This window comes from Drosophila albomicans, chromosome 2R (genome assembly GCF_009650485.2).
Source record: "Drosophila albomicans strain 15112-1751.03 chromosome 2R, ASM965048v2, whole genome shotgun sequence".
NCBI classification, from domain to species: domain Eukaryota; kingdom Metazoa; phylum Arthropoda; class Insecta; order Diptera; family Drosophilidae; genus Drosophila; species Drosophila albomicans.
Genome location: NC_047631.2, coordinates 27629224 through 27653790, shown reverse-complemented (window position 1 = coordinate 27653790; position 24567 = coordinate 27629224). Strand labels below are relative to the sequence as shown.

Here is a 24567-nt window from a genome sequence, read left to right as displayed (position 1 = left end):
CGAAAACTGGAAAATTTATGAAAATTATTGTGGCAACGAGTCGGTTTTTCTTTTCTTTTTTTTTTTTTTTGCCTTCTTTTTCCATCCACTTTCGCTTGTCGATGGCAACGATAGCTGGAATTTGCTTCAAGCAGCTGCTCCACATCCCAGTGTCTATTATTATTTTCTTTTTTCTTTTTGTGCTATGATATCCTGCAGCCAAAGTTATTTGCATTTTGTCTGATTTGAAGTTTTTCAAATAACAATTGTCATTTCATCAATGCAAATGCGCCACCAGCTCAAATTGAATACCATTTTAATTCGACTTCTTACCAAGTTGTCACAATTGAAAAGTGATTTCAAAGTACAGTAGATAAAAGCTTTCAGCGTAATGAGGCTTTCAATTGTGTATTCACCTTGTGCAATAATTAATCCTATTTTGGCAGCTTTAATCAGCTTTATAATTTGCTTGATTAAACGTCTTCTATGCCACTTTAAGATCCTATTAAATGTGCAGCTATAAATAATTGTTTAGCGAAACAAATAACTTCAGTTTTGGACGCCCCATAGTTACGAAATTATCGTCCCGTATCGTATTACGATTTATGATTTGGTAAGCAGCTGGAAAAACCGCAAAGCAAAAAAAAAAGGGAATTAATTAGGAAATGCTGTGTATTAAATTACAAAAGAAAGCAATAACAAGAAGGAGAAGCAAAATCAGCGGGTAGCAAATTAAACAATGGAAGGCAGCTGGACTTAAGACCCCAAAGAAAAGTCCTGGCCAAGTAAATGTAAAGGATTATTAAAATGATTTAAGCTCTTACTTTGGGGTCGATGCATTCATTCATTCAGCAACAGTAGGTCTTTGGAATTGCCCTGTTTCAAGAAAATCGCCAAAAATTTAGAGCATTGTTCTTCTCTCTCTCACTCTCACTCTCTCTCTTTCTGTTTCACTTGAACTCTTTTTGCGGGCCAAAGTTGTCAGTTACCCGCCCATTTAGCTGCTTGCCTTATTGTCTCGAGTCAATAATTGAGATGAGGTCTGAGGGTGGCAGCGACCAAAACAAAAAAAAAAACAAAGAAGCAAAATTCTAATTAAAAATCTTCCGGTATTTGGCATTTTATCTAAACAAGAAGATGCCGCACAGTCACTGAGTAGGACTCCAGATGGAGACGGAGATGGAGATGAAGCTGAAGCCAAGCGAAAGCAAAGTAACGACATGGGAAGGAAAAAAACAAATAATGAAAAACCAGGACCAGGAAAATGGGCGACACTTTCGCTAGAGAAGCAGCAGAGTCCTGATGTTGCCGCTTCTTCTGCTATTGCTGTGTGGCTGGCTGCTTGCATAAAAATAATGAAAAAGCTGCAAATTGGGTCAGCAAGAGTAGAAATTAAAAAGCCAAGGAGGAAAGCAAAGGAGACAACTTTAAGCATGGCCCTGTTATCATTTGCAATTAAACGCGTCGACACTTGGCCGGCAAAAAGTTTTTGTAAAAGAGCCGCCCCGAAAAAAAACAACAACGAAAATGTGGAACGCCAAAAAGCTGGGAAAACACAGAGCTAAAATGTAGAGTGAAAAGTTTAACAGGGCAGCAAGGGCAAAAAAAAACCTAATTCTATAGCAAATTGGTTGGTTTAGAAGCAGCTGTTTGAAGCTAGCTAGATAGCAAAACTGTTGTAACTAAGTGAGTGAGTGAGTGTGCTACGATGCTTGGGGTCTGGCGGCTTATCGCATCAGAATTTCAAGTGCCGTGGAATTTAAGAAATTGAATATTTAAATCCCAGCGTAAATCCAAAGAAGCGCCAAATTGCAAAAAGGGTTCGGAGCCTGGAGCCACATGAAATATGCAAGCAGAGTAAACAACAAACAGGCAAAAAATAAGAAAAAACAGCAGAAATAGAAAAGCGAAATGAAAATTATCTATATATAATGCGAGTCGAAGCGAAGCTGTTGCGAAATTTGTTTTTCCAAAAATGAAATTGCTTTCAAATTTTTGCCACAATTTTTTCTCTCTTTCTTCTTTACTCACTTGCGGTGTCTCTTGTTTTCTTCTTTTTTATTTTTGTTACGTGCGTGTGCATTGGAATTGAATTTCAAATTGTATTGGTATTGCTTTCAGAGTTGAATTGCGATTGCGAGTGTGAAATTGTTGAAGTCATAACGATATGGTTTATGGTTTACTTTTTCCTTTGCCTCTTCATATATGGATTCGCTTTTTATGCAACTTGCAAGTTTTGCAATTGACTTTCTAAGACTATTTGCATGCAGTTGAAATTTACAATACGAAAAAGTAAAGTTTGCCTAGAACTAAAGCAGAAGTCATAGAAAAGTTCACTAACTAATCGAACACTGTTATCGATGGACAGTGTTGATCTGATTAATTTCCCATCGAATAACAATGTATATAACTTGGCTAATACATTTCAATATGAGCCGAACAGCAGTGTTTGAAAGTTTGAAGCTCGGCCCTTTTTTTAAGCACTTTGAAAATGTCTAATTTGCTGGCCATAAGCAGCTTATAGTCGCTCCTTTGACAGCACATCAAATAGCATTTCAAATACAGCATCGACAGTGCAGTTTTAAAGCCGTAGAGTGGTTTTGCCACTGTGTCTGTGTGTGTGTGTGTGTTGGCAGGTAGGTTCTTAGGTGCGCAATAAACCGCTTTCAACTCTACTCCGCCCTTCTCACTTCCCTTACCTCTAGGTAATCCCCCGCCAGCATCGAGCCCTTACCAATATTTGCTGTCCAATAACGATTCCGTATGAAATGACAGAACGTAACTCGAGCGAACGCTGGCAACATTTTGTCGCACGCTCCTCTCGAAAAATGCTGCCCCAAAACTTGATGCATGTTGTATGCCACGCCATGCCATTCCATTCCCCATTTTGGTGTCCATAAAGCTCTGGGCCCACAAGTTGATTATTTTTTGACCATTTTTCTACATTTTTTTTTTTTTAGTTTATTTTTCGTGTACGCTGAGTTTTGGGAATTATTATGTGGCCATTTTTGATACGTTACGTTACTTTGCGTTACGTTGTGTCGTCGTGTCAAGAAGACACGTGTCCCCAGTCCCCAAAGTCTGGGGACGCCTCGTACATCAACGTTTCTTGTCTGGCAGTTTATGCGTTTGCCTTTAGAGAGCCAAATTGAAATGTGTCCCAAGGGCTGAGAACCTTCACTCCCTCTCTGGCCGTCTATGCGCTACTTTAATAGTCGAACCCCACTCAAGATGTCCTTCAAATTTGTAAAGAGTTTAAAGCATTTAAGGTTTAGGTCCCTTCCTGTGCTGTGCACAAGAGAAGAAATGTAATTTAAATTCAAAATCATTTTGCTTGTAGTCGTATTATCAATGCCCCAAAAAGTATGCTACAATAATGGCTTATCGAAAGAGTGGGAAACGTATTTTGTCAGCTGGGCTTAAATCATAAGACTCTTAGACTATGCTCTGTGTGTGTGAGTGTGTGACACATTATGTACTTGCCACACCACTTACAGACTTACTGCACACATGCACACACATAATCATATGCATGTGTGGGGCCCTCTCTCTCTATATATAGTTGGCTTGACGCTTGACCTGGTTTACTTTTGATTGTACAATGTGCGAAAAGAGGAAGCGCTCCCTACGCTGCGCTGCACTGCGCTCCCTCTCTGTCTCTTTTTCGTGCTCTCTCACTCTCTCGCTGATAAGTAAACATAACTTTCCAATGTACAGTTACTGCAATATGTATGCGCTAGGCCTTGATGCATTCACTCGCTGCTGCTGCTGCTGCTGCTGCCAGTGTTTTTGGTACAGCCTCGCCACAGTTTGTGGCAAGGTCGTCCCAGGCGCCAGAGCCTTGTGCTATATCAGCAATGTGCAACAAACGACGAACAAAATAAAATACAAAAATTGGCAAGCAGCATGCATACACTACGAGTATTTCGTCAATTGGTTAGCCAAAGTGACCTAGTTACTTTGCTGCCCCGGCTTCTTTTTTGCCTTTTTACTTTGCATTGCATTGCATTCTGGGTCAACATGCGGGTCAGGCACGAGCAACACAATAGCAACGACAACAACAACAACAACGACAACAACAGCCCCTATAAAAGTAGCCCCCAGTCAGAGCTTAATTGAAATAGATGAGCTGCCATCAAGCTGTCCTCTCTCGCACACACACACACAAACACACAGAAATAATAATATAGCAGATAGCATTTACTTTCTGGGGGGCTGAACAGTTCTCTATAGTTCTGTCACTTAACTATAGCTGCCCAAGAAGTGTCTTCTCTCCTTCTTTCCCTGGCCAAGGTCACAACTGTCACAATTTCATATTTGATTCTAAGCCAATTACTTTGCTAGCTGCCCAGTTGGGTCTTTAAAGCATCATCAAAACCGCAACCCAACTTTGGGCACATTGATTAACCCACGAGCACAGTGGGCATAACAACAGGACGACCCATTCAAGCTCCATTTGGCAATTACCGCAGCAATAAAAGTCAATGGCAAATGCAAAGCTACTTGGCATACATATATATTCTATATATATATATATATACTTTAGCTATACTACGATTTTATTATCGCTGCCGCCCCCGAAAAAATTTACGTGTGTCAAATAATAATTTTAGCTTGCTTATCTTGCGTTGCGGGTGGGCACACCAAAAAACCCTTTTTTAGTTGCCAAAAAGTGTTGACAAAATTTACATTTCACAATTTACGCAAATTTTTATGTCATAATTGGATTTCCAGGCATTGTGTTTTTGTTGCAAGACTCTTCGTTGTCGTTGGAGATGTGACAATGGCGTTGATAATCAGGCCTGTTTTTTTGCCCTGACTCTGACTCTGACTCTGTTGTGGAGCTTGGTCCATTAACTTGCGGTGAAAAGAGGGTTGCTTTAGTACGTTGGCCAAAAGGATGCCAACGTCGACGTCGACGACGTCGTTGTCGTTTGCTTGCCACGTTTGCCTGCTTGTAATTCGAGCCTTTTCACTGATAAGCCATTTTATGTGAATGAGGCAAGTGAACGAGTGTGTGTGGCAAGAAGAAGATGATGATGAGGGGTGGAGATGTTGTGGTAAATTGAGTCCTACCGGATATTGTTGTCGCTTGGCACAGTCAACGACTCGTCTGTGCTGGACAGCACACAAGAGAACACACACACAGAGAGTGACATCGACTTTGACTGCTATAATTTGCAGTTGATCAGCAACTCCTCAGTTTTCATATGCTGTCAAGGAAATCAAGCCAATTAAGAGCTGAAATTGAAATGAAATAATACTCCTTCCTTCTTTCGCTTACTTATCAAATAATTAATCCAACGACAATGAAAATCTCTCATCGACTCTGACAGCTTAAGTTTCCTTCCCTCTACATTTGAGAAAATAATAATGTTATTTAAATGTAATTTATTGAGTGTCCCATTTTATTGTCATGTCGCTTGTCTTGTGACTTGTCAAATTTGCGAAAATTTATATTACACAAAATTGAAAGCATGACGCAGCTTTGTTTTATTACGTACAGAGTTTCCTTTGAGTTGCAATTTATGTGTCGGCGCACGTTGCAAAAGTGTTGCCTACTTTTAGGCAGCGTCAACAAATTCGTTATGCTTCCTCTTCTCGTTCATACACTCAGTCGCTTTCTCGCTCTGGCGGCCATAAACAATTGTGCATGCAATTTGAAGCTTTGAGCTGGCAAACAATTTTCATTTCAAATGTGTTTTCGTTAACAACTTGAAGCACTCACGAACTTTTCACATAAATTTTGTATATATGAATGCGAAACTTGCCCCGCGTATATGTGTCCGTGTGTGTGTGTGTGTGTGGTGTATGTTGTGCGGGCAACCCTTAAGCTGAATTTCCAGCAAATTTTTGTCATGTCAACTCAGTCAGTTTTGTGCTTTTGTCTGTCCAGTGCGCTCTTGTTGTATTCATACACATGTGAATATGTGAATATGTTTGCAAATCGACGCCATTTTCATTGTCTTGCTTTCGCATACCCAAGCGCACACACATGCTCACACACACACGCACAGCTGTTACTGTTAAAATCAACAACATGAATGAACACTCAACTCAGCTTCCATGTCGTTTTCGCGACATGCTCAATCATGTTAGCTACCCCTCTCGCTCTTTCCTACATTCTTTTCCTCTCCTCTCCTCTTCTCTCTCGCTATTTTTCACTCCTGGCAACGCAACTTTCCTCGTTGACGTTCAGAAATGACAATTTCGCGTGCGATTGTCACATCAGTTATGTATGCATATGATATCTACATACACATATGCATGATCTCTCAACTTTTGTGTGTGTGTGTGTATGTGCTTGTGTGTAGACACACACATTTCTGTCAGTTTGTCACTGTCGCCAGCGTCGCGTGTTTATTTATACGCAATCAAATTAAGTTTGAAGCGAATTTCCAGACGAGGGCGACAAATTGAGGTAATCATGTTTTATACTCATGTGTGAGCTCAGCTGAAAATCAAATAATCATACACACACACACACACCCCTAAAGTACACACACACATAGAGGGCGAGCAAACTATTTAAGCAACAACATTTTGAAACCGCATTGAGGCAAAACCCAAAAGCATTTTAGCTGGCGGCAATTATGTTACCTGTAAAACCAACCAAAGGCCTCAAAGCTCCCAAAAATTGTTGTTGAAAGCGTCAACCAATTGCCTCCCCCTTCTCTCTCTCTCTCTGCTGTCAGCCCTTTATGCTGCTGCTGCTGTTTGGGTCTGTTATCATTTGATGTGACCCAATTTGCTTGGTCTGGGGTTTGCCTGCTGGGGTTGCGATAACGCTTTCGCCTGCTCCCATTTAGAACCGCATGCAAATAAGCCAGGCTACCAAAAATGTGGCTCAATCAATTGCATTTTCAGTGTGAATCTAATATCTTAATATCTAGAAGCGAGCGAGAGATACGCTCTCTATTTGTATCTATATGTAAATCAAAGCGGAGCGGGAGGCGTTGCCTGGGGCATTTTTCGGTTGTCTCGGTAATGCAAATGACGAGCACACACAACACAACACAGAACACAGAATACAGAGCACAACACATAAGAAGTGTATTCCCCAGTTTTTCCCCCTGGAGTGAAGATTGCCATGAGGCGCTTAAGCAGCTTTAATGGTGCGCATAAAATTGCCAGCTGGCCCGAGGATAATAAGGACAACGATTTGCGTTGCCTACTTTTGTGCGCTGCCTTTGACTTTTATGTCGTCAGCGCGCTGTGAAATATACAAGTATAAACGTCGCCGTGAGTGCAATTCGAATGTTGCTCCCAAAAAAAAAATTAAGCCTTATTAGAGGGAACTGAGTTTGCAAGAGTGTTTGTCTAAGCTTTTTACTTATTTTTACTTATTTTATTTGCGTTTTGGGGAAAGGAACGGAATTCCTCAGCGAATATGAATGCCATTGCAACCTGATGCTGAGTTGCTTTCAGCCTCATTCACTTACACTCACTCACACTCACTTACTCTTGCATGAAGTGTGCTATTTATAGACTGTTATTCAGCCCGATTCTATGTAAAAGTCAATAATTTATGCTACATTCGCTTTTGGGCAAAACTTGGCAGTTAATGCGCTTCCATTGACCCAATTTCAACGTCGTCATCGTCGGCTGCTGCTGCTGCAAATCAAAACAAACACACTTCCAGTGCGTCTCTCTTCTTAACCTGATTTCGTTGCTCTCGCTCTCTTATAGCCTATTTACATCGCTCTTTGGTCAAATGCGCGCGCAGTTGTTCGCTTTGTCTCTCTGCCACTGTTATTAGCCCGGCCGCTCTTTTTGGCCCAGTTATTTTTGCAAAGTTAACAGCCGCCGCTAACGCTTCTGCTGCTGCTTCTGCTGACGCTTTTCATGTGACAGGGACAGGGACAGGGACACGGGAAACGTGCAACCCCCAAAAAGTGAAATACATAAATATAGCATGGCTATATACAGTTGACCCAATTCCGTGTTTGTCCTTTCCACAGCTGTTCTGGTTTCTGCTTTCTCGATTCTCCTCCGCTTCTGTTTCTGCTTCTGCTTCTGCTTCTGGCATTTTGGGTTTTTCGTTGCTGCTTTTTTTTGGGGTATGGGGTTGTTTATGTTTGCGGCCCCCTTCCAAAAAAAGAAAATGGAAAGCGAAATACCGAAAGCAGAGAAAACTTGTTATTTATACAAGGCACGTAAATGCGACTACATACATATTTATATATGAGAAAGAGAAGAGAGAGAAAAGAGGGGGAGGAGGAGGAGGCAGCGCTGTCAAGTGAAATGTTCATTGAATGTGAAGGCAATAGGAAATTATAAAAGCTGATAACGCAATTCACCGACAAGTGTATTAATTTCAAGCAAATAAATTGTAATTGTGTGCGTGAGCTTTTAAAGCTGTCAGTGCAATTCTTAAAGCTCAACTCACATGCACAGCGTGCATGTGAAAGCGCCGTTTATAAGCATGAACAAAACATATTTATGTTGGCAATTAAAGTTAGATGCAAGATTAAGCCAGTTCACGCACAACACAACAAAAGTTAAAGTTAAAGTCGAGGAGTACAGTTTGGCCTTATTTTTCGAGGGAAAAACGAAAAGCGAAACTGAAACCGAAACTGAAAACATAAAGCAGGCGAAACTGAAACTGATGTAGTTTGCTGCTGGCAGCATAACGATGCCACTCAGCCCAGCGGTGATCCATAAAGCACACACACACACAAACACACACACACGGCATGTGAAACAAAAAGCATTTGCTGGATACAGGCAAGCGAAGTTCGAGCCGAAGGCAAACCGGGAATGCCACGTCAATTTCCTCCACTCTCTTTCTCTTTTGCCTTCTTCTTTCTCTCTCTCTCTCTCTCTCTCTCTCTGTCGCATCTCTGCTATCTCTGTTGCTCTGCTCTCTAACAAGATTTGTGTTATTCCTGCCATTTCCGCATACTCGTTTTACCTATTTATGCGCTCTGTTCAGGCTCCGTCAAATCAGGACACAGTGCGGTAGGAACAACGTTTGCTCTTTGTGTTCGATGGAGAGGGGAGGCAGGGATGGATGGTTGCTTTCACTTTGAGTCGATAAAAGCGGAGTGAGGGGGTTGAAATGCCCAACTTCAGTTCGGCAGAGTTTTGCTTTCTTTCATTAGTAGTCAAGCGATTGCCCCGCCCACTGTAACTCATTAGACATGGCAACATAATTAACGCACACACAGCACAGCACACAGCACATAGCTTCTAATATCATTTAGTGTGCTGGATTTATGCAACTCGGCAGGTGGCATGCGGCAGGTGGCCAACAGCTAAGCGGATTGTTAGGCTGACCAAAGGAAAAAAAAACACTACGGCAATTGATAAGCTAAAACGATTTCCAACTTGCTGCTGTTGGCGCATTAATTAAAAATAATTGAAGCCAAAACGCTGCCACACACACGTTGCGTATACGCATCGTCGTCTTGATGAATTCCGAATTTAATCAAATTTTCGCTGCGTACATTTAGTTAACTGAAATGAATGCTTGGCGTTCACATCACATTAAAGTCGCAGGCGGCATTAATATGCCAAACGCAAACTGCCAACTGCCAAAAATTCCCTCAAACTTGAATGCAAACATCTGCCACAAATGGCAACAATTGTTTAATATTATAGTATATATATACATATGTGTGTGTGGGGTATATATGCGAGTATTTATGAGCAGGATATGCGCCATATCCTGCGCTCTGTTCGCTGGCCACAAACGAATTATGGCGCCCACTAATTGCACTGAGTTAAAACGAAAAATGTGTAGTAGACCTGCTGGCAGGCCCCAGGCAGTTAATGTAACACACACACACACACACTGGCACACTCTCACACTCATCCACACACACTCACACTTGCACACACAACCACGTGCGTTAACAATTTACGCCGCTTATGTAGACCAAGTTATTTATGTTTATGATTACGTTGCGGTTGGCAGCTTTCGCTTTCGCTTTCCTGCTTTTCCTTTCCCCACCCTCCACTTTTCTCCCCTCAGAACTAGAGAGCAAACATTTCTAAAATTGGCCATACGTCATTAAGTTCTTTAAGCTGAGTGCTTTTCCTTTTTGGGGGCAAAGTCGACGAAATACTCAACAAATAAAGCTAGAGAACTTGACCTGCTTTTCAGTGGTAAATTCAGAATAACAAACAAGATTAGAAATAATGCGCATACGACGCGTTTGCCACACGAAATAATAATGCGGCAAGTAGTCGATTTAAATTTGAAAATTCTTTGGTAAACAAATCATTAATCAGTTGCCAATTAAATGACGAACTGCTGCATGCAACGCGTTGCAAGGACACAACTTGGCAAGGACGCGCAATAGTTAAACAAACAAAAAAGCGAAAAAAAGAGAGAAGAAAGACAACAAACCAGTTGCCCGAAAAACTGGGTCAACAGTGCTGTCGACGTCGACGTTGTCGCCTAACCTTCAACATAAAGCGCAGCATAATTGCAGGCGCTAAAGGCCGCTAAAAATTGCAGAGCGCTCTCCTGTCTCCCTCGCTCTTCCGCTCTCTCTCTCTCTCTCTCTCTCTCGCATCGAGAAGCGTGTCAAGGCGAAGAGCGTGGCATGTGGCATGGGTGTTGCATGCTGGTAGTTTGTGGTATTGCAAGGTGACCCAGTAAATAGGCTGGCAATACTTTTTCTTCTTCTATCGCATTTTTTTTTTGTTGTTGTAGTGTGTTGCACAAAGACAAGGCAACGACGACAGCGACGTCGGCGGCCTCTGTTATCAGTTGCAGCCGAGCTGAGTGCAGAGCCGGGAGACCGGAGCTCACTCGGCTTCGCTCGTTTGCCACACACAACCGAATCCTGGCCAGCCAAGCATCGCAGCCAGGCATCGAGGCAGCCAGTTGCATTGTCCGCACCACCAACACAGTCGCATTTGGCACCGGCCCGGCACCGGTTCGTTCACTGGTCGCAACGAGATGCACGCAACCGCGCTCAACTATTACGTGGAACGCAGCGACTACGAGTCGTTTGGCGGCGGTGCCAGCGAAAGTGAAGCCAGCCCGGGCTGTCTATCATCCGCATCCGTATCCGCATCCTCATCACGCAGCGGCACGCCTCCTCCTGACCCACCGCCTCCTACTTTGGCACATCGCAAAGTACGCGCATTAAATCTTTGAAATCCCTTCATCATTTTCTTGGCTCATTACAAAACTAATCCATTTATGATTCTTCTTCTCTTTGCTTGCAGTCGAAAAAATTCCGCTGTATCTGGAAGGGATGCGGCACCGTGGAGCTCACACAATTGAAAATTGAACGACACGTGAGGGACACACATTTGGGGTAAGTTCTGCAATAACAATACACAACAATAAAGTGATGAGAGACTGAGAGTGAGTGCCAGAAGGGGAGGGGAGAGCTCTGTGTGTCCTTTAAAATGCTCTGACATCGGTCAGAGCGCAACTACAACAATGAGCAGCAAGTGGCAGGGCCTTGACTTAGTGCAACAAAGCAACAACAGTTGCTGCAACAAAACAACAGTAATACCCTCTCAATACATAGCAAGAGCACGTCACAATTGTTTCCACAGTGGGGCAAACTAAGATTTCTTTGGATAGTTATAAACTTAATAGATCCCTTGAGTGGTCTTAAAATGTGTTAAAGTTGAACTTGCAAAAAGTTCTCTTATTAAAGAAGCAGTTTTTTTAGTTCTTTTTAAAAGCTTGGGTAAAAAAAACAGTTTAGTTTAAAGTAAAATAACTTTAAATAAAATAAGTTTAACAAACACAACAAAATAATAACCAAATACATGATCTGCTCAAGTATTTAACATACTTCGCTTTGAAGACTTGTTGACACAAGAAAATTTAGTTTAAAGTTCAAGAACTTTCAATATTTATGACAACCAATAAAGAAAGTTCAGGAAATACAACATTTATGAGAGCATTATACTATTTACTCTGTACAAAGTGCTTAAAAGTATTTCAAATTCCGTGCTCGTTAGAAAAGTTTGTAAACTTTGCTACAAAAGTTTTGCTGACATTACTTTGTCATTCAGCCCACTGTGCAGTCGGATTCGAGCAGTTTGAAAGTGGAACACTTGTACATAAGTCGATATGTGTGTACATAGAAACCAGGTCACACACACATACAGACGCACCCTCGCAGTCAGCGCAGCACACCTGCATTTTTAATACGAAGGGGCGCGAAAGGCGCTGGGGGCGTGGCAAACTCGAGCGCAACTTGTGCGCGGGCAGCGACTGCGCTGCAAGTTTTTTGATTTTGATTCTGGCTTTTTGAGGCCAAGGTCCAAACTGTGGGTCGCAGCATTAAGCATTTGACATTTGCGAATGTTGTTGAATGTTGTTTCCTATGTGTTTGTTTTTTCGCACACGATGGGGAAGGCGAAGGCGGCAGGAAACGAGCGATGCGATGAGTTGACGACAGCTACAAATCCAACACAGAGAAAACTATGAGAAAAAGACAAAGTTGTTTAGTTTTTGAACTTGTTTTCAAATTGTTCATATTCATTTTTGTTTTTTTTTTTGTTGTTTTCTTTTTGCATATGTAGATGCATATGATGGGTATGTTGTAGTCGTATGTATAGAGGATTATAGTTGATACTTTGTAAATGTGTTGGTGGTGTTGTTGTTGGTGTTGTTATTGTTGTTTGGTGTTGATGTCGTTGGCAAAAACTATGCTAAAAAGTACAATGCACACACACTTATATATGGAAGTGTATAGATATATTTATGCTTGTATAATTATATATTACTATATATATATGTATATATATTATACTATATATGTGTATACGTATATTTATAGTACTTAATATGTCAACTATGCGCTTGGCAGGCTGGTAGCGACGTAGGATCTCTATTGTGGTTTCAAGATATGCCAGGACAGAAACAAAGATAAATTTAAAATTGAATTTGAAAGGCGGACAAATAATAAGAGAACAGTACAGAGTTGGAAAATTGCAATTTTATAATCTCTCAGCACGACTATGATGCACACATATATGTAGTAGTATATATATGCGTATAAATAATTGTAAACTTATCAACTAATTTCTATGAGCAATTCGTTATAATTTCCACAAAACAAAAACTAAGCATAACCATTTGAATATTTGACTTCTACACAAAACATTTGTGTCGAGAATTGAAACTAGGTTCTACATTTTCGTTGAGGTACATGAAATAATTGAAATACAATTCATATTATTATACTTAACATAATATACATATATAGTTGTAGTTGTAGGTAGTTACATGGGGACAAATTGAATATTATTTAATTTCTCTGTGTTAGTTGTGTTTTTGGGTGGATGATAATTGGGATCTGGATTTGTTCAAAAGCTTTTGCAAACTGCAATTGGCATTAACTAATATGTAATAATAAACTTCCTGAAGCTGCAGTGCTTGCTCTCTACATTGATTATTATTATTATTATTATTAATATGATACTCGTATTACATAATAACATACATACGTTAAAAACACTAAATGCTATCTTGGGGGCTTGGGAAGTGGGGCTAAAATTAGCTTATCGATTATATATGCTGCTGTTCTAAACAACTACATACACATTATTAGTCTGCCTTTGTTGATTGTTGATGATCTATGCGATTTCTCATTGATTACTCTTCTTCTGCTTCTGCTTTCTTTCGACATTTACTTCTCTTCATTTATTCTCATTGCTAATGGCTAAATGGTTAATGGTGTTTCATCTCTTACAACATATTTCAAAGAACCTGGAACTTGGGGGGAACAACTGCTTGCAAAATAAATAAATTACAATATAAATTAAACATAAAAACAAAAGCATCTAAAATTCGGAATATCAAAACAAAAATCGAGACCCCATAAAATAATAAATACAATCTGCGATCTACTAAATTAGTTTGCAATCCAGGCATTAGCTAACAAGTTGTAGAAATTGTTGTCATCATCAGCAGCTGCAGCAGTAGCAAGTTGTTCCTAGTGCGGATGCATTAGACCATGGGTGATGTCCATGCCAGCATCTCCCATTCCATTAACAGACAGACTGCCATTCAGCATGCTAGTTGCTACACAAGAAAGAGAGAAATTCGCTTAGTAAAAAGAACTTTTAGTTTATCGCATAGTTTACCTACAATTACGATTGCCCTGCGTGGTGTCCATCGTAGTCCAATACTGCTCCGATGGGCTCTGAGTATTAGTCCCCGGCGGCGCTTGCACCGGCGCCCCCGTGTACCGAAAATACGGATTCTTCAAGTCCAAAGTATTGCTCGACGATATCAACGTGCCCTCGATGTGCAGATCAATGGTCACATCATACGATTGCCGGCGATTGGCCTCCAATAGCACACGACCCGTCAACGTTTGGCCCTGCTTAATGAAGATGGGCATGGGCAGCAGACAACGCACTTGATACCAATGCGTCAAGGGTGCAATGGGAGAGGTGGACAGCCAGACGTGTTGACTGCTGCCGCTGAACTCAACATCAAACCAGAAAGCGAGTCCATGGCAGATGCCAGTCTGCATTATGTGAAACTCAAGCGGGATATCTAATAGAAGAAATCATTCTGTTAATACAAATCTTAAATGGTTTCACTTGCTTTCTTTTCGTACCAATTACGTGCAAATCATCCTCCTTATCGTTGAGAAAATCACACACATGTCGCACCGACTTTGCCATGCAGATGCGCATATCAAAAGTGTCCACGATTGGCTGACGGAAATACTCCTTCATGCCCTCCTTGTGCAGTGTGGTCAGATCGACGCCATGAAACGCCGATTGATACCAAAAGTTCGCCTTATTGTACTGCTCCAAGTACAGCGATTCATCCGAGAACGGTGCAATGTGCAAATCACCATGCGTTGGATACATTTTGCCATGTGGCTTCAACCATTTACGCGCATGCAAATACGTTTCGAGCATACGCTCATTGTACAGCATATAACCCATGGGCTCAGAGATGATCACATCCACTTTCTCGGGCAATTCAATCTCCTCAATCTTGCCCGGGATCACTGAGATCTTGTGCTGCACATTATTCGATTCCACCAGCTGCTGAGCATATTGCGCCATATTCGATGCCTCAATGGCATATACTTTCGCAGCGCCAGCTTGCACAGCAAAGAAGGATAATATCCCCGAGCCGGCGCCCACATCGAGCACAACCTTATCCTGGAAATCAACCGAGTTGCCAAGAATGGCACGTTGATACGTTGAGGTGCGCACGTAATCCTGCATCATGTTCTGCTGTTGACTCAGATAGCCATAGAATTGAAAGTATTGCGAGGCCGAGGACTCTTCAGTTCGTTGCGAGAACACAGACTTGGGGCGCAGGTGCTTCACATTCTCGACGACTTTACGAAAGAGCAGCTGATCCTGATCACTGCTGAAGCGCAACACCAAATTCTCGGCATCCAGCGAGATGGCGTAACAACGTTTGCCGAGCTGTGCGGCATCCGTGTCCGCTGATATCATGTATTCCTTTAGCACACGTCCCAGATCATTATCTAAAAAGAGACAGAAAGAGAGGTAGAGTTGGACAGGCAGTGTGCGAAAGAGAAGGGAGACATTACCTAGCATGATGCGCAGCAAAACGCCTTGGGAATCGTAGCTGCAGCTGAGCGTACAGCTGCTCTTGTATATGTTGTTGAACTCCAGCTTCTGCTCATCGGAAATGGCGCTGATTACGACGCCCGTAAATTGGCAGTTGCTCAGCGGACAAAGCGCCGCAGCGACGCTGTTCGTGGCAGCGACAGCGACGTTGGCAGCGGCAGCACATTTATTGTTCTGCTCGGCGGCGGCAGCGACTACGGCGCTGCTTGTGGACATTTTGCTTCTTTTTTTTTGCTTTTATATATTAGTGAGTTAAGGTTATTTTATTATTTTTATTTGGAGGGGGAAGTAATCACAATATTTTCGCGTTATAATTGACAATTGTAGACCGTGAGAAATGCACGCGGACGCCACACACACACACAGACACAACACATAAACGCACGCACACACACACACGCACACAGCAAGGGAGACAACACACACAGACGCTACAGAAGCGAGACTTGCGACGCGCAAATTTTTTTTTCTCTTTCCGAAAAAATTTTCCACAGCAAATTCGTTTGGTTTTGGTTTGGCAAGCGGGCAAGAGTACAGTGCACAGCACGTCGTTATGTTATGCGTTGTTAGTTGTAATGAAATCGACGTGCGTTTTGTGTCGCTTGTTTCGCGAAAATCGATTGATTTTTGTTGATTTCGTATTGATTTGACACAGAACGTGCGTGTTTTTTTTTGCAAACGTTGCTACAACCCTGCAGCTGTGTGGTTAGCGTTGTGGCGTGAATGGCAGCTGCGGTGTTGCCGTACGACTAGCGCGAGTGGCAACGCTGACGGCGCGCACGGCTGGCAACGCCAAGCAAGCGATATATTGTGAATGCACAGTCACGATGAGTAGTGGGCATAACGTATGCAATGCATGCAAAGTAAATATATATATTTAAAAAGCAATCGATACGATTAGTAATAAAGTTAATCAAGTTTAGAAAATTTTATATATTTTTTTTTAATTTATTGGGAGTGTTTATTAGATTGACTGTGAATAATTTGCACAAGTTGGTGCAGTTGAAATTGCAATGCACGGACACCCTGTGCTGCACTTGGCGCGTGAAATAAACATTAAAACAAAAATATAAGCAATAAAATATAAAAAATTAAAAACTAACAATATTTTTGGGAGTGGAACATAATTAAGTTAGAAATATAAGTTAGTTGAGGGGAATTACTAAAATGATTGAATCACTAGAATATTTGAAAATTAAGTGTATAGTCACCCTGTGCTGCATGTGGCGCGCAAAACAAACAAAGAGAATGCAGTGGACTAATCGATGGCATTATTTTTGGACTTGCAGCAAAAAGGCCAGACGCTCTGGCGACTCAGATTCCTGCAGTGAAAATGAGCACGAAGAGGAGTTCTACTACGACGAAGACGACGACGACGATGAGTCGACGATCAAAACGCCTAGTCCTGCGTCACCGCCCACGCTCAGCCACCGGGACATGGCGCGTCCGCCGCACGAGGATCCCGAATACCAAAGACAGATCGTTGGCAATTTCAAGTGAGTAACAAAAGTGAATTTTAATGAGTGATATGTACTATATATATAATTTAAATACAGACAAGGACGCGCTATGAATAACTATCACCACCTAACGCATCAGCAATCACAGCTACATCACAGCAACAGCGGCAGCAGTGGTGCTCATCACATCACCAGCACACAGCAGCAACAGTTGCAGAATAACAACACTAGCTGCATACCGACATCGCCGCTGGCGCATCACAATTACACTTGGTCATCGGCGGCTGCGATCACAGTGAGCGCTCCATCGGCGACATCCCACCACAGTAGCAGCAGCAGCAGCAGCAACAACAGCCACAGCCACCATAACCATCATCATCACCACAATTCGACGACACTCAATAAACACGCACGCTCATCATCGTCGCGTCCGTCCCACTCGACTGCGCCATATCCATCGCCGACATACGTCCATCACCATCACAACCACAATCACAGCTACAACAGTCACAGCAGCAACAGCAGCAGTGGCAGCGGCAACAGCAGTCCGGTCATACATAGCAATAGCAGTGCCAACAACATGTTGCAGCAATTGTCGCAACAGAATGTCACAGTGACGGCGCATCACACCAGCAATGGCCACACACAGCAGCAACAGCAGCAGCAGCAACACCACCTGTCTAGCGTGACAATCACGCCGAATTACCATCCGCCGCAGCAGCAGCAACAACAGCAACATCATCATCAGCAGCAGCAGCAACAACAACAGCATTTGCGCGGCCAGCAACAGACAACTGCCAGCAACAATCATGTTGCCAATTCCGGCCAACAACAACAACAACAGCAACACATGCCACTGCAACATGTTGCAGTGCAACAAACGGTGAGCGCTGCCAAGCACACGCCCAATTCACCAAATCGTCGCACGCGTGGCGAGAACAAGAAATGCCGCAAGGTCTATGGCATGGAGAAGCGAGAGCAATGGTGCACTCAATGCCGATGGAAGAAGGCTTGCAGTCGTTTTGGCGACTGAAAGCGACAGAAATCGTCGGCAGAGGCGGCAGCCCAAGCGTCGACGACACTGCGACAAGGCGACATCGCAAAGGCAGGAGCAACAGCAACACCATCAGCAGCAACATCAACAACAGCAGCAGCATCCACAACAGCAACAGCAACAACATCTTCATCGACATCGACACCAGCAACAGCTGCTAAAATGACAACAACTGTGGTAAGATTGGCTGCCGAAGTGGCTGCTGGCAAACAGTTGCCAGCATCGCTGACTATCAAAACCAATCGACGCTATGGCGTCCACCACATACAACAACAACAACTGCAACAGCAACAACCACACAAGTACAACGGCAGCAATTGCAATGCCAACAGCAACAATCACACTAACAATATCAATAGATTTACGCGCATCAAAAGTGTTGCTACCTCGGTGATTGTATCGCCATTTGGAGCAGCAACCAACAGTAGCAGCAGCAACAGGCCAACGCCCACCCCCTCGCCCACCGCCAACAGCAGCAGCAGTAGCAGCAACGAAGATGGAGGAGCAGGAGGAGGAGGAGGAGGAGGAGGAGGAGGAGGTGCTAGCGACAACAGCAATGTTGCTGCAATTGCTGCCGCTGCCGCCTATGAGCAAGAACAGGTTGCTGCTGCCAAAGGGTTGCTGGCTTGGAGTCGAGCTGCAGCTGCAGGTCAGCAACAACAGCAGCAGCAACAGCAGCAACTGTTGCTGCAGTAACAACGTTTAAATATAGTGAATGTTGTTGCTGTGCAATCAGCTTGCTTCTGTTGTTATTGTCGTAAAGTGTTGTTGACAAAACAAAAATGAAATGAAAATGAAAAATGGTCTCTTCTTATTTACTCTGCATTGAATTGTGCAAAAAACAAAGCAAAAAGCAAAAACAAAAACAAAACAAAAACCTTAAACGTAATGGTATCTCTTTGTTGTTGTGCTGGTGTTGCCAACTGCCGTGCAAATGTTGCTAACATTTGCGCTGGGCAACATTTGCAATATACAATAATAATAATTACAAATAATAATAATTATAATTATAAACAGAAATAATTCATAATTATTATGCATAAATATACATATATATATACATACATACAATACAATACATATTTATTTTAAAACCTGACTTTGTTATTTCTTATGTTAAAAACTAAACAACAAAAAACAAATTCGTGGCAAACATTTTTCAGCTGCAATTCGTTTGGCCAGCAATTTTATATACATAGAGAAAAACAACAAAAAAAAGGAAAAAAAGAAAATGAAATGCATATAAAGATATGTTGAAAGTATAGAGATAAAAAAAGAAAACAAAAAAACAATGAAAAAGAAAACAAAACAAATCTTAAACAAATATACATCTGATTTTTTTTAGTTTGTAAGAATCTAGTAAATTTTTTCTTAGTATTAGTGCAATTTTTGTTCTTCTTCTTGCTCTAAAAAACAACAAAACAAAACAAAAAACAAAACGAACTCAACAAAAAGCAAAAACAAATCAAAATATTCAACAAATAACCAATACGTATATATAAATATATATATTCAAAGCATATTAATCAAGCATCAACTTCAAAGATAAACAAAAAGCGAAATAAAACTATTCATCTCTAAAAAAAAGAAAAATAGTGAAATTACTTGTGTATAAATGAAAACAGAAAACAGTTAAACCAATTTTACATATACATGTGTATTCTTATGTATATGTGTGTGTGTAAGATCGCTAAGAATTAAGTATTAAGCAAGAGTTCATGAATACAAAAAACTGCAATACATAAACGAGTACTCATAAAAAACAAAACTTAAAATAATGATGAACACAAGGAAAATCGCTGATTAAATATTATAGATAATAAACTTAAGAGAACACCACGCCCCCAAACATACATACACACATATATACATACTACATATATATTTATATATATATTTGCCGACCATCTATAGAACAATTATCCCCCCAAAAAACCCAGCCCAAAACAAAAACAAAAACACACACAAAAGCTAATGTAATATATATACCATATAAAGCAAAACTTTAATCTTAAATGTAGTAAAATTTAAAAAACAAAACAAGAAACGAAATGCAATAGGCATAGGTAAAAAACACAGATAAACAGATAAAGATACAGATACAGAGACAGTCAGATACAGAAACAAAAAAAAAGATTACAACCGCAGACAGAATGAGAAAAAAAATATATTGTCAAAATTGAAAATTGAAAATTGCAAAAACTTTGGAGCCAAGAAGAATAAATTATTTTTTGAAAGAAATGTTCAAATTTTATTTCGTTGTTAAGCTGATTATTTGCAAACCACAAAAACAAAAGTCTATTAATTAATTTGTAATGTACCTACGACTAAAAAATCTAATATTTAGGACTTTAAAAACTGTTCGCGTTGTGCGACTATTGTGAATTGTTCAAATTACGGTATCAACAATGAAGATGATGATGATGATGATGAAGTCACAAACAGCCCGAAACGAGGTTGAAGTGAAAGAGAGAGAGAAAATGAAAGGAGAGGAAATATGAAAAGTGGAAATCGAGAAAAGAAAATACACAAGGAATTCTTAACCAAATTGGAAGTACAAACTACAATCTAGAATATGTATAAACTATAAACAAACAAAAAAAAAAGAAAAAAAAAAAAAAAAAAAACTGAAAAAACAAATATGATATATGAATATACATATATTTTTCGAATTAAGCGCAGAAGCCAGCCTACAGGCTCAGTTGAAGTTAAAGATAAAGATGAAGGAGAATGACAATGAGAAAAGAGAATGCGAATGCAATGAAAGAACAGACAGAACAGATGATAACTTGAGCTTAAAAGAAAGAGAGAAAGAAAGAAAGAAAGAAAGAGCAGCAGCAGCTTTAAAAAAATGAGAAAAATCATGATTTGAGATGAAAATGAGAAATGAGAATTTTTGATTGAAACCCCATACAAAAAATAATGATGATGAAGAAAGGAAAAAGTGAAAAATTGATAAATCATAACAATTGATTAACGATGATGATGATAACACGTAGGCGCGTAAATTTCTTTGAAATTGTTTGCCGTGATTTGAATGAAATTCATAATGGTGGCCATTGTTTATTTTGGAATGCGACAAAGTTTAACAATTTCTTTAAGCAAGCAACATTTTTACAATTGTATTTCGTTTTTATTAAGCTTAAGTTTAAAAGAACAACAACGTTTCTAACACACACACACACTTGACACGAACATAAACATGAATGAATTGCAAATGAAATATGGAATAACGCATACGACATGTGGTCCCAATTCTAATTCTCTTTGCAACTCACACACACACAGACACTCTAACACACACACACACAGACACACACACTCTCGATCTTTTTCGTTGCGTTCTGGAAATTATTTAAATATAAGTGATATTTTTAAAAACAAACAGAAAATTTTATCCATTATTGTATAACTTACTTCTAATGCATAAAAAACATACATACAAACATACATATATCATATACTACTATTTTATGTTTATGATTATGATTATGATTATATATGATTACGATGAGAACGCAAGAAATGCAAATTCTATCAAAAGGATCCTCAAAACAAACAAAATATGTTGTCCAGAGCGCTGATCAATGTTGATCACCCAAAACAAATGGCACAATTGTTGTTCGACAAAAACAAAAACAAACAAACAAACCGAAAACAAAACAAAACAAATGACAAGCAACAACAAAAACAACAACAACAACAACAAGAAAATAAATGTTTAAATGAAAAATGATTATTGTGCAAAACAAAGATGTAAAAGAGTATGTAATTTAACATTATATCGGGGGCTCGATATCATTACTTACTTAATGAACGAAAGCAAAAGCAACCTTCATGCAAAATGACCACAAAATCACAACAACAACAACAACAGTAAAAAGAAAGAAAAAAAACAAGAAACAAACACCCGTTTTATTAAAAATATACAATTGTTATTTATAATTAAAAAACCAAACAACAAACGACTTTGTTTTTATTTGCGTTCTTCTTTTATATTGTTTTTATTTCAGTTCGATTTCAGTTCAAAATTTTTCCATTTCGATTTCTGTTTTCCATGTCGTACTATTTACAACGGTTTCCTGAATGCTCTCCCGAAAACAACTCGTGAAAATATCTATCGAAGAACTTCTCTCTAAGTGACACGGTTTCCCCCTTTGGATCGTACATAGATCTAGCTATTGATCCCGATTATATATCGAAACTAATTCCTAAGTCTATAGAACAACTTTTGAGACCATGTACAAACTCGAGTAGATATTTTTATTCGTTCTCTTTATAGTTTTTCTACCTCTTTTCTTTTTCACTTTTATTTCAGATGAATGAAATTGATGATGATGATAATATTGATATATGTATGTGTATATGTAATCAATCATATATATAGAGTATTTGCCAATGTGTATGTGTATACTTATAAGCAAGAAAATATTACAAAAAAATAAATGAGGAAAATATTGATAGCAAAAAACCACAAGAAAATATCTAGATTGATACTTATGATGTTTCTTCTGATATTTACTGTATTTGTCGTTATTGATGTGTTGACGTTATTAAAACTTAACATTAAATTAAGAGAACAGATCGAGATCGAGATCAAGAAGTATTGTATGGAGTATTTACAATTAGAAATCTCTCATCTGGCAGCTGTTGATGAACTCAACAGTTGCTGGAACAGCGCGGTATGTTGCATCCACTAAAACGATAAATAAGTAATACATTTATATATGTATATCACTTATTATATATATATATAGTACATATATGTATGTGTGTATGAAGGCGATCTTAAATTGAATTGAATTGAATTGCATTGGTGTTGTTATCTTTAAGTAATAAACGCATAAGTATATACTATATACTATATATATATAGTTGTCTATATACGATTCTGAGACCTGGACATATACGTATGCCTATGTATGTATGTATGTGTGTGCGGGTGGTTCAATTTTTCCAAATTGGTAAAGCGAAATTAGTTATTAAACAATATATATGAAGAAAAACAAAAAGAGAAAATTGAATTGAAAATAAGGCTGATTTATTTGACTTGTTCGTTTTTTTACTCGTATATAAAGATACTTATTATAGTGAGAGATGAGCACCACCCACCCACACACCACACACACACACACACTCTTAAACACACACACACACATTCACTTAAACACACACTTAGACACTCTCTGTCATATCAAGTATCAAGATTAAACCAGGTCCAGATCAATTTATAAAAACAAAAGCAAAAATGAAACAAAATTTAAAATTAAGTGCAAATTTTTACAAACAAAAAATGCTCGCACATTGATTGCATTCAATTGATTAGTTGATTAGTTTAGTTAAGTTTAGTTTAGTTTTAGTTTTAGTTTAGTGTATCCAAGCGAAAAAGACTTGCGCATTATTATTATATTATAAATTGGCTGCATTCATTATCACGATCACCTTCCCAGACAATTGTATTTATAAACGGGCAAAACAAATACGAAACACACAAAATATGGCTCAAAACTGCCAAAGAAGCATTCAACAAAAATGAAAAAGTATTGCCCATAAGATCAGAAAACAACAGCATCAAAGCTCATCCATTAGTTAAAAAGAAAAATTAAGATCTCTTCGAATCAGTAAATAAATAAGACAAAGAAAAAAGACGCGTACTTATACTATTGAAGAAGCAATAAGCTGTTTATACAATCACACACACACACACACACACACATAGTATGTACTTTTGTATGTATACATCATACATACATCATTACATACATGCATTGCATCACAAGTGCTACACAGACGCACACATTCTTATAAACTGACTGAAAACTTGAAAAAAAGAAAAACAAAAATCAGACGTAACAAAAAAAATATTAAGAAATTCTCGAATTGAAGAAGGCCAGAGATCATTTTGAAAACAAGAAACAAGAGAAGCCTCTCTTCGAGATTTGAGCGGGTCTTAATTATATTATAATTAAGTGAGACACGTAATAAATAATTTCAATAATAGTTTTTAAATAAGTTTTTCTACCCAAGAGTTGTTGTAACTTTTTTACGATTTAAATTTTATGCTAATTGGCAAATGCATTTTTTGTAAAACTGAAAATTGAAACTGAAACTGATACTGAAAAAACAAAAAAAAAAATGAAACACAAATAACAAAGAGAGAAAAGAAAAAAACTCAATTCAATGAGCGCGCAAAAAGAGTAAAATGACTTTTTTGGCATTGGCATTATCATCATTTTAATCTATAGGATATTTATAGATTGCACTAAACTAAGTTGCAAAAAAGCAAAAAACGAAAAAAAAAAAATCAACCACAAAATGTCTTCAAAATTGGCTAAAAGATAATACCTTACTTTCAAAAGACTTTTCGCTCGGGCAGTCGAATTTGGCGCTGAGAACTCCCGGCAAAAAAACCAAAAAGAGAACATTTAATTATATTATTTGCACATTGCGATAAATTAACATTGTACTGAGCGTGCGTCAAAAATCATATATACGAAGCGAATGTTTATATATATATATAAC

The 24567-nt window shown here is 39.3% G+C and overlaps 3 protein-coding genes across 4 annotated transcripts in view; 1 reads left to right on the top strand and 2 right to left on the bottom strand.

Moving 5' to 3' along the window:
* Positions 1-20093, top strand: part of LOC117574041 (transcription factor mef2A) — a 147118-nt gene extending 127025 nt beyond the window's left edge. The window contains 3 exon segments of the mRNA XM_034257641.2: positions 11164-11255; positions 16821-17027; positions 17088-20093. Of these exon segments, the coding sequence (XP_034113532.2) occupies positions 11164-11255; positions 16821-17027; positions 17088-18741 (1953 nt within the window). The 3' untranslated portion in view covers positions 18742-20093.
* Positions 4538-5204, bottom strand: LOC127566001 (uncharacterized). The gene is made up of 2 exons (XM_052007302.1): positions 5056-5204; positions 4538-4954 (listed from the first exon to the last, which is right to left on the bottom strand). The coding sequence occupies exons 1-2, from the start codon at positions 5136-5138 to the stop codon at positions 4696-4698; spliced, it is 342 nt and encodes a 113-aa protein (XP_051863262.1). The 5' UTR covers positions 5139-5204; the 3' UTR covers positions 4538-4695.
* LOC117574042 (histone-arginine methyltransferase CARMER) lies at positions 12419-16255 on the bottom strand. Of its 2 annotated transcripts, none has more exons than XM_052007290.1 (4): positions 15492-16255; positions 14532-15425; positions 14050-14467; positions 12419-13987 (listed from the first exon to the last, which is right to left on the bottom strand). In XM_052007290.1, the coding sequence occupies exons 1-4, from the start codon at positions 15745-15747 to the stop codon at positions 13981-13983; spliced, it is 1575 nt and encodes a 524-aa protein (XP_051863250.1). In that variant the 5' UTR covers positions 15748-16255; the 3' UTR covers positions 12419-13980. The 2 variants fall into 2 exon arrangements, with proteins under 2 accessions (XP_051863250.1, XP_034113536.1); XM_034257645.2 differs by having other exon boundaries at positions 14054-14467; positions 15492-16254.
* Positions 20094-24567: the final 4474 nt, after the last annotated feature.

Coding starts and splice junctions, on each gene's coding strand:
- LOC127566001 (XM_052007302.1), bottom strand. CDS start 5,138: ATGTCACTCTCTGTGTGTGTGTTCTCTTGTGTGCTGTCCAGCACAGAC. Junction 4,955..5,055: donor CCAAGCGACAACAATATCCG/GTAGGACTCAAT, acceptor ATGGCTTATCAG/TGAAAAGGCTCGAATTACAA.
- LOC117574042 (XM_034257645.2), bottom strand. CDS start 15,747: ATGTCCACAAGCAGCGCCGTAGTCGCTGCCGCCGCCGAGCAGAACAAT. Junction 15,426..15,491: donor TTTGCTGCGCATCATGCTAG/GTAATGTCTCCC, acceptor GTCTCTTTTTAG/ATAATGATCTGGGACGTGTG. Junction 14,468..14,531: donor GGATGATTTGCACGTAATTG/GTACGAAAAGAA, acceptor TTCTTCTATTAG/ATATCCCGCTTGAGTTTCAC.